This window comes from Falco naumanni, chromosome 11 (assembly GCF_017639655.2).
Source record: "Falco naumanni isolate bFalNau1 chromosome 11, bFalNau1.pat, whole genome shotgun sequence".
NCBI classification, from domain to species: Eukaryota; Metazoa; Chordata; class Aves; order Falconiformes; family Falconidae; genus Falco; species Falco naumanni.
The window spans coordinates 13,594,939-13,612,619 of NC_054064.1; the positions used below are offsets into that span (position 1 = coordinate 13,594,939).

At 36.8% G+C, this 17,681-nt stretch overlaps 1 protein-coding gene and 1 long non-coding RNA gene across 7 annotated transcripts in view; one reads left to right on the forward strand and one right to left on the reverse strand.

Moving 5' to 3' along the window:
- The window catches only part of LOC121095776, a 214,547-nt gene that overhangs the window by 37,984 nt on the left and 158,882 nt on the right, over nucleotides 1-17,681 (reverse strand). The window lies entirely within an intron of this gene.
- Nucleotides 1-17,681, forward strand: part of OLFM3 (olfactomedin 3) — a 65,983-nt gene that overhangs the window by 31,957 nt on the left and 16,345 nt on the right. For 2 of the 6 annotated variants that reach the window (XM_040611055.1, XM_040611052.1), the window contains one exon: nucleotides 15,720-15,866. Coding sequence is in view for 3 of the 6 variants with exons in the window: in XM_040611052.1 (XP_040466986.1) it covers nucleotides 15,720-15,866 (147 nt within the window). In the remaining 3 variants the exon portion in view is untranslated. Of the gene's footprint in view, nucleotides 1-5,085; nucleotides 5,236-7,087; nucleotides 8,767-9,768; nucleotides 11,085-15,719; nucleotides 15,867-17,681 lie in introns of those variants that run through there. The other 4 variants (XM_040611057.1, XM_040611056.1, XM_040611054.1 and 1 more) reach the window with 4 other exon arrangements.

Below are 17,681 nucleotides of genomic sequence, written 5' to 3' on the forward strand. Positions count from 1 at the left end.
ACCAGCTCTGCCTATGAATTTTATTATTCGCAATCACATTGCTAAGCAGTTCTTTAAAGACTCACCGACTTTGTGATTCTTAACTCGTGAATTCCCCCTCATTCAAGCTAGAAGAAAAATGCCTGCATTGAACTTCTTGTGGACAGAAACCTTTTTCACTGGAAATGAAATCTTTGCTTCTAATCTATTTATTGATACCCACTCCTCACACATTTCATACGTTTCTCCTGTGAGATAATAGTCATCTCTACAGTTTTTAATTTTGATACTGCAGACAGAGGGGTATGACTGCACACAGGGATTAAGTGCTGGAGATGATAATAAATAGCCTTAAACTGCTAAAAAGACATTTAAAAATATAGGTTAAAGACTGTAAGGAAGGTGTCGGAAAACAGAAGGCTTCTGATGTGGTATCGTCTGAGTCTTCATCATTTATACTCCTCTGTTATCAGCTCACTAAACCCTGCAAAACTGCAAAATTCTAGTCATCTTGTAAATTGCGAATGACCTTGTTTCCTTTGGTCATAAAAGGCAACTATAAAAAAAAAATAGAAGAAGAGTGCAATGTGAGATGATGTGTACCATTAGGTTTTTAGAATACTTTGCATCTGGAAGCTGAAACATGAGCCTTATGTGTGTAGGATATGTCATTGATCAGTTTGATGTCAGAACTGCTTACTGTGCTGTAAAAGCTTTCTTCTTTCACTGCCATGGCCTGTAGTATCAGACATTCCACTGCATGACTGCAAAGCAACAGAAAACCCAACCATTTTCCACCATCTCTTCAACTGCTGCAACCATGTTCTGTAATAACTGAAAAATCACTCATCATTAGTCCGAGACCACAGCTTTCTAACTCAGAGAATAGGATTCAATGCCTGTTTTAGAGACACATGAAAAATGCGGTAAAGCCTAACACATTACAGGGTGAAGAATCGCAAGCATTGAAATGATTAACCTTTAAGTTCCACCATGCAAGCTACATAGTCATATTGTGAACACAGCTGTTTAGACTATCCCTCCAGTTTTTATTTTCCACAAGTTTGAAAAAATATTCTACATTTCTCTCAGTGTTTACATTGGCTTACAATTTTCTGTGCCTAGTTTTACAGGAACTTCCAATGTACACCATTCTTTTCCATTCAAAAGAACATGGCCTGTCTTAACAGTTGCTAACTGTTGCATATATGGATTTCTCTGAGTGTTGTGCTAATAGTAAGGCTTTGCAAAGTGGTATGTCAATCACAGTGAAGTCAAACGGCTTGTAGAAGTGCAAGAAGGAAAGTTAGAATACAAATTACTTCTTTCAAAACCATGTGGATATCTGCGGTTGTCCTACATGCTTGCTGAGTCTGGGATCCTGGAAAATCATAAGCTATATGAAGTAGCCTTATGTGTCCCCCAAAAAAGGCAACTTCCAATACTAAGAATATTAACCAGTTCAGGATTTTGTTGATTCTCAAGGAAGGATATCTACCCTCATGCAGCAAGCAGTATACCTAAGGTGACAGAATGGCCATGCTGAGGATGGGCACGCTAGCATGACTGCCACTGTCTCATGCATAAATACTAAATTTATTAAAACGTGCTTTGGACTGCCTGTCTTCTAGGTGTCTCTCTTTTGTTATATTCAAGTGACAAGTGGAACAAAGAAGCAGCAATCCTTAATACCTCACCACTAATAGCTCCGATTTTTTGTCTCTTTCTTCCTCCCTGAAGCTTTCTTTTCCTTTCTTCTACTAATTTTACAAAGTTATCGTAAATGTTTCACGTTCAAACTAGTTTTTACAATCTCGCTTCTCACCCACATGCAAAAATATCAACCACCCATATCAAAACTTACAAAATGACGTTGCTTTATTTCAGGAAAATGGCAGCCAAGATTAAACCCCATTTTATTTAGTTTTTTATTTATTTGTACAAGCCACCAGTAACAGCACTGATCTGGGACACGTTTGTGGGTCTTTTCGTATTTACATTTGGGTTCGTTCACTGCTGTGCGTTACAGAAGTGCATTACTCACAGTACTATCTTCAGACAACAGCATCACTTTAAAGAATTTCTCTTTTCCCTCGCTAGGGGCTGGGAACAGAACCTTAGACCTTCAAATTTGACACCCAAATTCCTCATCCCTGGAAAGCTTCAGTTGCTGTTAGTGTTCTGGCCCTCCACAGCCCTGCAGGAGCAGCACCCATCCCTCACAAGGACAGGGATAGCCCAGCCACCCAAAGCATTACACCCCTGTTTTGGTAATCTCATTAAAAAGAAAATCAAACAGAGTAAAGGGCAAGATTCATAAAAATGAGTGATTGAATCCTTTAAAGTGAAATATGTTTTAAAACTTTTATTTCTGTTCTGTGAAATATAAATAGGAAATAAAAAAGGCAGCTAGAAAAATAGTACATCATAATTTCACTGGGGTCTGTGAGATTATTTTTCTGCAAGTAATAAAATTTTGATTGATTTCCAAATAAATATCTTTAGTTCTTCTCATCATTATTCAAATCAGAAGCTTTCAGGATTGTTACAGCCTTACAAAAATAACTACTGCTTGCTTTCCATACCCTTATTTAAACATAGAAATATTTTATAGCATCTTTGATCTCTGATCAGGCTTTGTGACGCATACATGGAGTATTTTACTCATTACTGAAATGCAGCCATCTCTGAGGTGAAACATAGTATCTGTTTCATTGCATTCAAAGCCCTATACAGCATTTAGAACAGATGACGCTACCAACTGAAACTGCAGGAAGTCTGTGCTAGACAGAACATAGCTAACTACTGGAAACTGGCCATAGCCTTCAGATTAACGCCTGTCTTGCAGCAAAGATCGCCCATGGAATTTTCTCAGTATTCACATATGCACCTTGTATACTTTCATCCCTGTTTGGAAGTAAGCTCGTCAAGAAACAGTATACGTTAGAAATGGATTTGCTTGCAATGAGACATGTTCACAAAATCTGATTTTGAGTATTTTGCAGGAAACACATGCAGTTCCTTCTGAACAGCTGTATAATTTTCTTTCTTGGTCTTTCTGTCTACTGAAAGAGATCTTCATATCCCAGAAGGGAAATGTTGTTAATGCCACTTGTTAGAAAACCCTAACAGGAAGATGCTACAGCCCTTAAATGCCCGTATCAATGGCATGCTGGTTAAACCTAGAAATTTTCTGTTACTGTCTACATGTACTGTAGCTTGAGGGGTGCCAGACCACTGGAAGTAAGCACTAGTTTAGACTTCTGCAGAATTTTCCCTGTTTCATCATTACAGAGAATATGACAGGGATACGTTAGCAGAGGGCATCAGTATGACATGACAGTTTGAGAAGACGCTTGCCAAAAGAATGTTTGAGACATGGTGGGATAACGGGCAAATCAGTAGGGTTATCCTACTTTTTTCATTTCATGAAATCCATTTCACTTTTTCATTTGTCAGTTTTTAGAGTCCTGGTGACTATCTGCATCAGGAAATAAAAGAAGGATAAAACCAAATATTTCTATAATGCAAAAGTGTTTATTACATAATTATACATACATAGACCTGTTTGTCGGAGTGCAGCAGAAATCAAAAAACAGTAGATGGTTCCTTTGCTCTCAGTTCCAAAGACAACACTCAGCCAAATGTGAATACAACCACGCTACTACATAAAAAAGGAGATGAGCTGCATCCATGTTCAAACTATCTAACTCTAAATCATGTCCAAGCATAAAAGGAAAAGGTAATCGGGGGGGGTGTTAACAGCAAACAGTATGGCTTGCTATGGGCCAGTCTCCATCACCATGCCCCAACCCGTTGCATTTAGAAGTACAGACATAGGCCATTAGTATTTTCCCAAAGCCAAATTTCCCCTTTTATAGAGAATTTTATTTTAAAAGCCTTTTCTACTTCATTTCTCTCTTTTTCTCACTCACAAAGGTTCACAATTTTAAAAAGGGACTGAACAAATTTACCTGTGGCTATTGAATGTGACAGTCCACAGGCAACCTCCAGTTCAGAGGTCTGTAGCCACTGACTGCCAAAAGCTGTAAGCATGCATTAACCAGAGAAAAGTTCAGTAATACTGGTGATTTTCAGAGAGTTTAAATGGACTTCTGTTCTAAGTATCTTGTGTCTCTATTTTCTGACATCTAGTTGCAGTCAGATCCAGCTGAAGCCGCTTATTTTATTAAATTACCAACAGAATTCACTGATTTTCATGGCTCAAGCTCTACTCTAGGACTGTATAGGATCTAACTTCACAGTGAATTTCAGCTTCTAGACATCTTAAAAGTTTCTTTTTAAATCCTCATCCACCCTCAACAGAACAATGTATATTTTGAGGATAGAAAAAAAGACACAATTACACATAGTTAAAAGCCTTAAGCATGAGGATTACTGCAGGAGGAATTATACATAAATCCTTATATCCAGTCCCTAAAGTTTTCAAAAGATGATCAGAACTGCAGTACTGTGCAATGCTCAACCAATTTCAGACCCAGGACCATCCAACATTGCACCCTGCATTTCTGTAGATGTTCATAGCAAGAGGACAGATCCCAGTATCCTCCAAAAGCATGCAAATTCCCAGCTTCTGTTGAAGGGAAGAGGACTCTGCACAATCTTTTGTCATTCTCTAGTAGATATGTTTATATTTTAGAAAAGAAGCTTTTTGAGTAAGCATGAATAACCTTGATCACCCAGAGAATTAAAGAGGACACAACAGAAAAGAGTGATTTCACTAAACTTTTTCTCGCATTAGATCCATCACCATATCACACATTTGAGGGAAAAGCTTGTGAGGTTTTACTGAGTATCTGATATAAATGTTATTGAAAATTAAAATGGCAAGAAATGAACTGAAGAAGTTTTTGTTTTCATTTCTGTTCATCCTTCCCTGCCCATTTGTTTTTTCCCAGCTGTTTCGATTAACTGCAAACCTCCCTGAAGCACACTGCTTCTGGTTTCAGGCAATTCTCATCACGAACTAGAGCCCACTGCAGACACACCGCTAGGTTACTCTGTACACTTGGGAACTGCTAACTGCAGAATACAAGAGAATAGGTGGAAAAAACGGTGAAAATGCTTTCTAAAAACAGGATCTTCATTCAAAGGAAGCTCCCTGAAGACCACTTCAGAAACAACGTCACCTCAACAGCTTTGGTATAGAAGCACATACAGGACAACAGACTTCAAAAATTCCTTGCTCAATACCTCTACTACCAGTGGAGATGCCTGACTGAAGAATGTCACTAGGTATGCACAGATGAGATGGTGAAAAGTTACTCTCTAGAAAGGGCCCATACCTCTCAATCTGCTCTTACAAAGAACATGGATATTACTACTCACAACTAATACTGCAAAGCCAGAGGTTTTTGTTGAACAAAACCATAGAGTTAGATGAAGAAGCTAATGTTTTCTCAGTGTTTCTGAATCCAGAGAACTGGAATTGAACTGAAAGGGCAAAGATGTAATTTCTCAGTCCACAGTCCACCTGCAGCTCTATGAATTTTAATTGCTATCCAAATTCTGAGAACTTTGCTTTGTACATGCATTAACATTATGTGAATAAATAACAATACTCAGGAACATGACTAATGTACTGACGTACATTTTTTAAATGAATATACTACTGAGTTGCCACTAGAATACATCACATAAAAAAGAACTCTATACATGATAGAACAACACCATAACAAGGGAAGCTTTGACTTTTAAACATGAGCTTACTTTCTAAACCTAGCCTGTCAAAGTACAAACTTACTGAGATTTAAGATTCCTGACTTTGCTGTGCTTCAAAGGAAGTTAAGGCAGCTGAGTCATGAGTACACAATCACTTGGATCTCTTATCTGCATAAAATGCAAGGTTTTAGCCAAAGCCTTTACAGCATTTACCCATGAACATGATTTTGAACTATAAGCAATATTTGGGAATGAGGTAACTTTTTTTTTTTTTTTACATACATTGGATGAGCTGACATCAATTAAGTGACTGCTGCTGACCTTCACCATTTCCTCTTTCTTACAATCGCTGTTTCTTTTTCTCCAGCCAGGAGGTAATTAGATGTTTTTCATGCATTCATGTGTGTGTGGTCACATGTTGCTGATTCTCAGGACATGTGCTTTGTTGCTATTCCTAATACTGACATTAATTACTTTTTATAGTACAGATATTGCCATACCTTGGTTGTCATAACATAATGTTGGGCTGTATTCTCATCTACATTAGACATTAATTAACCCATATCAAAATGTAACTGGATCTCAAAGTGAAAGTAAATATCAGAGACTAGAAGAACCTCCAATTTCTTATATAATAACAAATAAGGGTATTCATACAATACCTTAATAATACCTTTAATACCCCCAATAAGTTATAACATAATTTAACATTACAGATCTGGTATACAGTAACTCTGCTAACAACACTGAAATTGCTACAAATTCACATACTTTTATGTAAGATCAAAATATGGTATCTATAGCTGTTCTGTGTAAATATTTTCACTTTTACTGAGTTTACGAGAAGTTAGCTACGAAAAGAGGAGGTTATCATACAAGTAGAAATTTCAGGGTGATCAATAGTAATGTTCACATTTTAGAACTGCTGTCGCTTCTAGCTCTGGTTCAGAAAACTACTTCATAGCAGTTTATCATAGACTAGAAATACGAAGTTGCACCTTTTTTAAAAAAAAAAAAAGCAAATCACAGACTTGAAACATAAATTGTAAAGTTTTGTTTCTACATCCTAACAAGATGAGAATAACTCTTCAGTTATTCTGTGGTTTCTAGTAAGATCTTTGTGTATGTGATTTCAGATACGTTTCTCTCAAAAGTTTTCTCCTGTTTGCTTGCCATTTTTTGATTTACCCAAACATTTTTGGAAAAATACAGCTAAAATTATTTTAAAGTTTTAGCTCCTTAACAGAAGGGGGTTTTGGACATTTCTAGAGTCCTGCTAAGAACACAAACAAAATATAGTTCCAGTGAGTATTTCCACTGTTCAGGAAAGAAACTTTTTCAGAGACTGTCTCTGTTCCCACATATGTCTTCTCGAGCAGTACTGCTGTGAAGTAACTATTTTACAAATGGGTACATGAAATGAGGAATATTAGATATCTAGAATATTAGCTGTTACACTGAACAAGTAATGTCCCCGTCCAGGGCAAAAGTGTAGCCTATGTAAACAAACCCAAGCTTAGAATTCAATTTGCAGCAGTATAGGACACAGCTGCCACATACCTACAGCCCAAGAAGAATGGTTTTGCAGCTTTCCAGTGTAAGCTATACTACTGTTAGCCCCTGGGCTAGGGCTGCATTAGAGGACTTGCATATACCCCTGCAACCTGCCGTTACCCCTGCACTGCCCTTCTGCAGTTACAGGGGATCAAACTTCAGCACCATGCGGAGGGACACCAGGCAGATACTGACTATACGGTAATTTTAAATTATACGACCAGCCAAGAGCACTGGAGGATTATCTCCTGCTACCATCTTTAAAGATGTATGTAGCAGTGATCCCATGAATCACATAGCAGCAGGTTTTCTCTTTAGCAGGTAAACTAGTTGGAGGAAAATAAAGTTCTAAATTACGTCAATGAATACTCATCAGAGAAACCAAGCAGCATGTCATCTGTTAGGAATAATCATAATAAATAAACAAAGAGCATTCTTTGCAGGAACTGACAATATACTGAATTAAGGATAATAAGCAGTAATTATTCATCTGGACTTCAGAAAAGCCTTTTATTGCCTTTTGAACTCACTTTGTCCACGACTAAAACAGTCACGAGAGGATCAATTATGTTCTTTTGTAGAACAGAAAACATTTAGGAGAAGAAAATGAAAAATATTAACAGCTGCAGATCAATGTGGTAAAAAAAAATAAAATATATCATTTCTTTAAGGAAATGTCTTGGAACTGAGAGAATTAATGGGCTTATTAAACTTCTGAAAGAAAAAAAGAACAAAAAAGTTGATAAAACCAGTAAATTACAATCTTTTTTGTGTTAGCTCTACATACAATGCTGCCATACTTCATAAGAGCCCAACACAACTAGAAAATTATGCAACATTGTCAAGCGTTATCTAACCATATTGGAAGTAATCAACGGAGTTACTTGGGAAATCGATAAATAGCCAATGAAGTGCAACAGTTGAGCAAAAAGCCTGACTCTTGATGTCAGTCTGGACTGTCCAATATGCACATCTGTCCAGTGGACAACTTTGTGCTTATCTCCACAGAAACACAATCCCTCTTCCCAAGACTCCACTCACTATGACCATCATGTTGAGGTAATGCCTGAGTGACCTCTCAGTCTCAAGACACCATATCAAGGGTGTCTTGCCACAGGGTCTCTGTCTTCAGAAAAATATACATAATGACCACCATCACACAATCGAAGCTTTTATAAAATTTATCTTCTGAAATACAGCATATGCTGAGTAAAACAGCTGCCATTACAAAACTGAAATGCAGGAGTGCTGCTGATGCTCTGGATCCAGCAGCACATCCCCATACCACTACAAGCCCATACTGGCCTGAAATGTGGCACACACCAGCCATCTTTGCACTTTGGTTTTCACAGTAAGGAGCCCAGACGCCTGGCTGCAGCCAGTGTATTGCAGCAGTTGCTCCAGACAAGCAGGAGGCCAAGGTCCTAGATCACATCCCAGAGAGTATGCACAGACACTGCTAGAAAAGTTGATCTGTGAAACCTAATGCTGCTATTGATTTCTTTGGAGTCAACGGAACAACAGAAAGTAGAGACCACTGGCTCTCAAGAGGTATCAACAGTGTTATGAGATTTAACAAAACTGAGCTGTTTTATGGGCTTGATTACCATATGTGCAGTATATAAATGCATTAATGAAGGGGGGGTATTAAGTAGCTGAAAGAAATTCTGGCTGTTGGAAGATGATGAAAACTATAATTGTCAAAAAAGGTTTAATGGAAAATTGCAGATTTAGATTGAACAGAGCATTTCTCAAATTTGCTATCTAATCATGATTTCTAGTAAGTATGTTTTTCACCCAAAACATAATTAAACTGTGGAACTCCATGCCAGTGGATGTTGTGCCTCCTAAAAATAGAGATGAGTTAAAAAGTTACTTGAGAAATTCATGGATGAAAGCATCATCAAAGTCTGGCCCAGTAAGTACTACAGTTTACTAGAAGGTTACACCAAGAGTACTACACTGTGTTTTTTCTCTTACATTCCTCTTTTAAGTATCCACTGCTGTTCATTGCTAGAGAAAGGAGCTAAATGGATCAAGTACTGATCCAGTGCAGCATTTTTTTACTGGGATACTTTTATTGGAACTGAGCAAAAGAAACATGTTTCCTTATTCAGACATCAGCATCATCAGCTATCAGTTCATATTTTCAAAGCAATCCAAGCTCTTTAGAAATTATTATGCCGTGCAGAAGCTGTATATAAGCAAACTCATATTCTTTCACTGTTGTAAAATGGATCTCTTCAGTGAATTAGGTTTTCTGAGTATTTGAAATATTTCACAGCTCACTTTACTGTGTAACTCCTAGAAAACACGTAACACTTGGATACACAGAATTTAACCCTGTATTCCATTGCTGGAAGAATCCTTATAAGATTATATAAAAGGTCTCCATGTACTTTTTAATTTCTTTTTAAAAAATTAATTTTCCGTGTGTCTTCATTAAAGCGCAGAGATTTTTTGAAATAATTCTGAATGAATGCTGGAAGAGAGAGGTCTAGCCTGAACTTGGTGTATGAGCTCTGAGAATCTGAAACAAGGTTTTAGTATTTTTAAGAAATGCATTCATGATTACACAGTCCCATGAAAGTACATCCCTTCAGTTTCACTACAGATTTCCTGCATACTAACAGTCACAACTGCTTAAGTAAAATGTAGTCTTTTGGACACAAATTCAGAAACAAAGTCCGTAACTGCCTCTGGGAACAATACAGGGGTCTACCTCTCTGCAAACTTTTAAGCAAGTTCTTTAAAATAATTGCTGTTAGAAATCCTTGCTCAGCATTTCTTCTTTTCAAAATCATTCTTAAAAAGTAAAATCACCCCAATAGCACAATGATTTCTACACTCTTTTTTTTCTGGTGTGTTTTCTTTTTTCCCTACACTTGCTAAATTTATGAAAAAGACAAATTGCTACCAAACCTGGAGATCATTCTACACCACTAGAGAACAGTAGATTCAACAGCAGATTAGAGCCAAATGAAGCCTCAAAATGCTACATGAGCAACCCACAATTTCTCTTCTGTTCCCAACCAAACAGCAATGAAAACATACTGAGTCTGCCAGCCCTGGATGAAATACTCTCAGTATAAAAATGTGTAAACTAACAAGAACACTGAGAAGTGTGAATCTTTACTACTCTATAATGTTTTTTTATGAATAGAAATATAATCAGCTGTGCAAATTATAAAGTCACTGGTTTGTAATTTAGGTAAGATCAACAAATCAAGGGAGATGCAAAAAAGTTTCTGGTGTTTTCATGGGCAGGCTGACAGTTCTGCCCCTTCCCCTTCCCCATCCACTTAGACAAGTATGGCATTATATTTAGAAATAGACCTGGGCATATTTCTACCAAAGCACTGATGGGGAGTAGGGCGTTATTTCTGTTAGTGAACATGTACCACTCTGCAAGGACTGAACTAATTAAGTGCTAATTAACTCTCTAGCACCTATAAAGACGTAATTCACCCATGCTAATTCCCATTGGAAACTGCGACAATTATTAGCATAGAAAGGACTGTTTATTTAGCGGTCAGCATAAGATAGTCATAAGCATTTGTTAGTAAGAGCAAGAGGACAGAGGGCAAATAAGGATATGAGTGTTTTTAATGTATGATTAAATCTGGTTAGCTTGATCTCCTTTCATGCTGTGGATGTTGTGCGCTGCAGTCACGCCTCTCACTGCCAGCCTGCACTGGGATGATAATCAGTCACAATGAAAACTCATTAACTGCATAGCAATGAGTCCTCCACTGCTGAAGCTTGGTGCTGTTCTTAGTACCATGGCAATGATCTCTAACTGGATGTCCCAAACTCTCCCATCTCTAGCAGGACTAAATACCACCAGAATAACCACTTCAGATTCTCTAGTAAGTAGCTGTGATGTGTTGCAAGCCATCTTAATGCTGAAGTAGTATTTATAAATGCCAGCAAAAGCTTTAGTTTGTTGCCTCTTTGTAAATCTCTTTTTAAGCTATTAATCTTCCTATCATTACTTAATGCATGCTTCTCTTTGGGCACCATAAAACTGCACATTGATGAGGATATTGTGGTCTTGCTATGAAGTGAAAGAATTTAAAATAGATTTCATAAATATTTAAGAACAAATCTTAAGCATGAAATGCTAAAAATAGCACAGCAATGTAGTTCCATTTGTCTATACTTTGTTTTCCTACATTTACTGTTCCAGAAAAACATATTGCATTATTAAGAAAAAAAAATATATCCAGCAGGTTTGTCTTTGTCTGAATAATGTTATATATTAGCTATTCACTACAATATGCAAGGGGTCTGATTCTTTCCTATTTTTCTTTGTTGGAGTATGTTTAAGCAAATAAATAGTTGTTATAAAACAAAATAAAATTGGTACTAGGAGGTTGGGCACCAGAATTTTGGAAAGGCTGACAGGGGAATAATACAAGTGACACAAATACCACTTTGTATGGTTGACGCTCATATACAGCAGCCTCTGTTAATGAGGACCTACAGAAAAGCTGTGATTAACTACTCATAAGAAGCCTAAAAATTAAAGTAATACTTTAATTGGATAAGAGGGAACATTATACAGGTATGTGTAAATTAAACTAGAACACCATTTTCCTAAATGTTTAATAAAACTCTTCTCTGTGTATTTTTTTAGTGAAACTGCAATCAGACATTTACATAATAGTATGTTATGTAAAATGTAAATTTAACTATTTGTACAGTAGTTCACTATGCTCAGAGCTTAGTTTTTTGCTTGTAACTAAAAATGATGCATTCACTAATCAACATTAGTTGAATATATGCATTCAGTCAATACTACTGCAATCACTGCATTTAGACTTTAAATATTACTTCTTTAAAATTAATTAAATGATGTTGTAAGAAAGACTTCTGTTGTGTTTTAGAGCAGCAAAAAGGTAAGAAGACAAGGAAAAGCTCTATTTTGTTTTCCTTGAATGTGCTCATTGAACTACAGTATGTATTACTTGTTCTTCTGGCAATATGATATTACAAGTAATAAAGTTTACGATCACATTTAAATCCAAGTTTAAAGTTGCAACTGAGTAACTACAAGATGCACACTAGTTATTATTAACACACACATATATGTTTATACACACACACATCTACATGTGTTTATACATATTAAAATGTTCAGATTACAACTAGTGTAAACTGTCATGCCTCCCTTGGCTACAACAGAGCACTGCTGATATAGATGCCTCCTAAGTATTATTCCAATAACGCTCTTTGCACTCATTGACTTGGAGTTACATGCATATTTTGTGTTTCAAGGGGGGTAGCAGGGTGCCAGTAGAGCTGGGGAAGCAGTCGTGAAAACCTGATTGTCTGAGCTTTGCAACATCTACCAAGTGAAAAAAATATGAACTTCAATCATGGGGGGGGGTTCTTCTTGCAGAAAACCAAGCAGGACAGATCTGCTACTTTCTTTAAACTTTGGATGTTGGCTGTGAGACTATGCCCCAGGTGCTCAGTAATTCTGAGGTCACTGACTGTTTTAACTGCAATCGAGTTATCCGCTAGCAGTTTGTCCAGTGAACATCACGGCACATGCATTTCTCCATAAGTTCTCTCCTAGCACATACACAGTTCATAAATTGTGTATATTGTACCAGGAAGGGAAAAAAAATGGAAAAAACTCCCAACTTTACAGTTTCAGCTGGAAGAATTGTAGAAGGAAGTAGGGTTGGGGAAAGGGCTTCCCCTTTTGAGCTCTGTTTCAGTGCCAGGACTGAAAATGCAAGACAAATTGAAAAATACTGTTTATATTTAAGAAACCATATTAAGTATACATACTACCATTTGCCCTATCACTAGTAACAATGGAGGTAACCATAAGTTTTGGCAGAACATATAAAAGCACAAGTGAAAAACTAAATCTTCTGGAGGTAAGTGACATGTGTCTTGAGCACAGCAGCCTGCCAAGGCAATGGTTAATATTGGTCTTTGCAGGCACTCCTCTGTTTTCCCCAGATTTCCAAGAACTAGCATAATTTATTATCATTGCTGTTCTCAACCAGGTATTTATTTTCTTGTTTGTTTATTAAGGCCTGTCAGCAGTAAGCCTGCATTTGAAGAGTAGATTCAGTAGCTTCTGTAAGGTTTTGATGCCTTCTAACTCTTCCCCTGCACAGCACAGCAGTTTCTGCTTGAGGTAGGGATTAAATGTCAAACTAAACAAATAATGAAGGGGGGAAAAAAGTGCACCTACACATATGTGATTGTTTTTCTCTGTGATCGCTTATAATACCCATCCTAATAAATGAAGGAACCCTAATGACCCAAATACAAGGAAGCAAAGAACACCACAAAGAACTGTGGCCTAAGTTGCGGGAATACTATGTGAGCACTTATTTATGCATGGGCAGCCAATAGCCAGGCACTCGTACGGGGCCTGGCAGTCTCTCACTGTGAGAAATATTTTCCCAAACAGCAGTTACTTTTTTAAATCAAGCTGTGTGTTAGACACTGGAAGAAAATACCTGCTAAGTTAATCAATAGAGTTGGTTTTTTCCTTAGATAAAGCTGAGACATGCACTCATGACATTGCTAGAATATATAAGTACCTTTGATAACACAACCTGGATTATAATGGCTTTACTATAAATTGTGCATAATCCTGGTATCTCACACATTCTCAACTGTAGAAAACTTACTTGAATGCAGTAAAACCAGTTGCTACTAGTCTAAATGTAGCAGGTATAAGGCTCAAATATCACAATTTCTTATAAACTCATGTTAAGTATTTCTGTCCAAAAATAATTATAATCACAAGCTCTAGGTTCCAGAATATGTTCCTGAAATTCAACAAAAATTTAGTTTCCTTGCTCTTGCATGACAACAGTGTCTGGGCTTAAATTCTACACAGAATCATGGAAACTACTAGAGTGAATAGAGCTTATGCTTCGCAAGGTTTACCAGCCTTGATAGGCTTCACTTTTCAAACTCACAATTTTAGTAGCTCCTCAAAACCAATTTAAATTGTCTCTGCTGATGTAATTTTGTTTAGTTTTTATTGTTCTCCATATCTTAAAGTAGATTCCCCTTGCCCTAAAACTTAAGCTGAAGAGAACACCATAGAGTCAGTATAATTTAGGACTGAACTCCGGATATGCCTTTCTAGCAAATCCTAGGCCAAGTTCAGTTCTCCTCTTTTTACATTCATCTAAGTTATGACACTTTGTTTTTCCTTGCAAAAGAGAGGAACAATACAATTTTCATGTTTCAGTTAACTCTGCAGTAAAGAGTTCATTATTATCTTCCGTGACTTCTTCAGAAGAATCACTGTTGGGAAAAGTCTGTCCTCTTTTCTAACTGCAGTCTGCAGAGATATTATACCTCTTCTGAGGTGAGGAACACTGCAACTTATTTTGCACTAAGCTGCCAGTAAAGCATCAATATGAGAGCTTGCCAGTTTAAATAATCACTCTCTGTGCTGACACTGAGTACAATTTTATAATGTAACTAGTAATTGATTCCAACTGTGTCCAGACCAAAATTACTTCAATGGCATCCATTAGCATCTGTACTATCAAATTTAGTAGTCAATACTATATTAATTAGGAAAGACTAATGCACAATATGAACTTTAAATTACAGTTTAAAAAGAAAGTTTTAAAATTACTTGTGTCCCTTAGTTTTATTTCCATAACCTGAATCTTTTCAGTCATCTAATTATATCGCTTTCTCCCATTCCTATGCTGTGTATTTCTATACATACCATTAAATAGATACCTCAAGAAGGTTTCACATAAACTTTAAATGCAGCCCCCTCTGCAAGCAAATGTGATTTTTTGCTTTTCCTTCTCAGTTGCAGTTGCTATAAAAAGAACAGGTTAGCAATTTCCAGAATTGTTCTGTCCCAGTGAAGGATGTGCAAAGCCTTAACTGAGTGTGCCATGCTTGCCAGGACTCCCATTTACCTAAACTAACCAGACACTTTTCAGTACTACTCGACAGCAAGCCTCTTTCTCCCCTTTGCTGTATGTGCAGCAGAAGCCAATGGAGAAAACTTTTCTGTGTGCTGCATCTTTAAAAGCAAACCTGCTAACCCACATCCAGAACTGCTTCTGAGCCACTTCCCAACGCATGAGTCACACTGCTCTGGGGTTTTATATTTGTTCTTTTCTGTCTTTTTTGTTTCCATTAGTCTAAAGTAAAAGTCATTCAGGCTGAAAGAACGTGTTTGTTCTCTGCTGATGAAAAACTGTAACATCCCTTAGCAAAGAATTAAATCAACTAGTTTGTGCTGAATCACAAGCAGAAAACTCTCATCCACCCTGGAAAAAAAGTGTGTTGGACACTTCTAGAAAGCTATTACAAAGGTGTGAAATGACAAAACTGCAAAACCACTAATCTAATTAGTTGAGTGTAATAAGTGTTGACTAGGAGGAGTGTCATTCAAACATATACTGCAAAAATAAAAATATTCTGAGGTATTGGTTTTTCAAACAAAAAGTCAGTTCAGTTCCCTTATTTTTATTATTTTGTTGTTACAGACTCAGATTAGCCCCAAGGAAGGGTGGCAAGTTTATAGTTCAGCCCAGGATCCTGATGGCCGTTGCATTTGCACTGTTGTTGCACCTGAACAAAACTTATGTTCAAGAGATGCCAAAAGCAGGCAGCTCAGACAACTACTAGAAAAGGTAAGTCTTCCCAACAAATTCATCCTTTTGATCACTAAACTTGCCACAGAAATCCACTCCTTTCCCTCTAAGTTTAATACATAATGGAGTACTGAAGCGTTACCTAATAAAAATATTTCTTCATGGTATACCCCAATATGTGTGTTCTCACCACTGATAATTATTTGTCTATTTTCCTTGTATGACACTTTTCCCAACCCAAGCCACTTACCTACCAGACTAAAGCTTCATCTCTCTTGTTCACTCCTCCCAAAATTCTTCCTTACACACAGCCAGGACTGATGTTTTTCTGTGTGAAAACAGTTATGAATCCCACCTCAAACTGGCTAGTCGCTGTGGGATTTAACTACAGATTCTGCTTTAATCATGTGAGACTCTGGAAGGTTGCACTTTGTCTTTTATCAACAAATAATGAGATACAGACATGACAGCATCTGCAAAGCAAACCGTACAGAAGAGAAACAGTTCTAATTTTCTTTCATTTGTTCTTTCCTCATATATTACTATTTATTCATTCTCTTTCCCCAAAGAACCCAATTCTTATTGCCAGTATTTTCCACTACTGCATATATAGTAAAACCAGTGAAGTGTTGTTTTGCATCAACAGAAAAAATGCTGACCAAAAAAAAATGTGACCTCCCCTCATGCTGTTTGTTTACTTAACAGAGGAAGACTTCAGTGCCCAGAGTCTTTGCTATATTTCCCAAATGCTAAAATAATAATGTCAAAAAAATCTTACTTTCTTTTGGGGTGGGGACTGGAAACTAACATCTCAATGTAGTTTTTGAGCTGCCACAGAAGAGAACCTAAATCACCAGTCTCTAAAATCTATTTTCTTATGATTAGATAGTTATGGGCATGTAATGGCATATTACTTCACTAAGTCCATGCAGTGTCATTTAATTAGAGCCTCTATGTGAATGCATCTTCTGCCAAATGGAAACACTCGTAGTTCGTCCAAGACCTGAAGGACTTTATTTGCCTGCTTTCAACAATTAGAAAGCAAAGAAAAAAGAAACATTACTTTTTTTCATTAAAAATACATTCTAAGAACTGCTAATGGCAACTGTGCAATAACAAATGTATACTATTTTTAAGAGTATTTCATGAGTATTTCCTGAATCTACACATTCTGTAGGTCACAATATATTAGCTTCAAACATGACTATCAGTTCTAACATTACATATTCTTGCAAACAACAGAGATACTGTCAGATTTATCTTTTATTAGAAAGGTATATTTTTTGCTTGCTTGGTATGTATTGGTACCCAATACATTTACAGCGTTCTACTTTTTTTGTGTTTGGGGAAAACCAGACAGTTATTGAAATAGAATAACTGAACTTGTAAAATGTGTCATTTTTAAGACTGGCAAATGCATTGCTTTTATAGCAGATATTTTTAAAAGTATGTATAATTTAATCTAGATTACACTTATTCTTGCCTCTTTGTGGTGAAAGTTCTCACTATAGCTACAAAGTCACTTGCTCTACAAAAGCTACCTGAACATTCAGTACTTCTCATCTGTAAAAAAAATGTGGGTTTCTGCCAGTGAGAGAACTGATAAGATTTCTAATTTTATTTCTATTTACAAAAACCTATTTGACAACGGGCACACCCTAGTTTATCTCTGGATAATCTTATGAATTCCTTATACTGATTATTATATAAATGCCTACTAGAAATAAAAGTCATGCTCTTCATACTAAGCAAAATCTCCAGATCACAGTTCTGTCCCTCCCAAGGTGCTTGCAAGGAAACACATGCTATATAGCATGTCCTGAAGAACAGTCAGCATCTACTACAAGTGTCAGA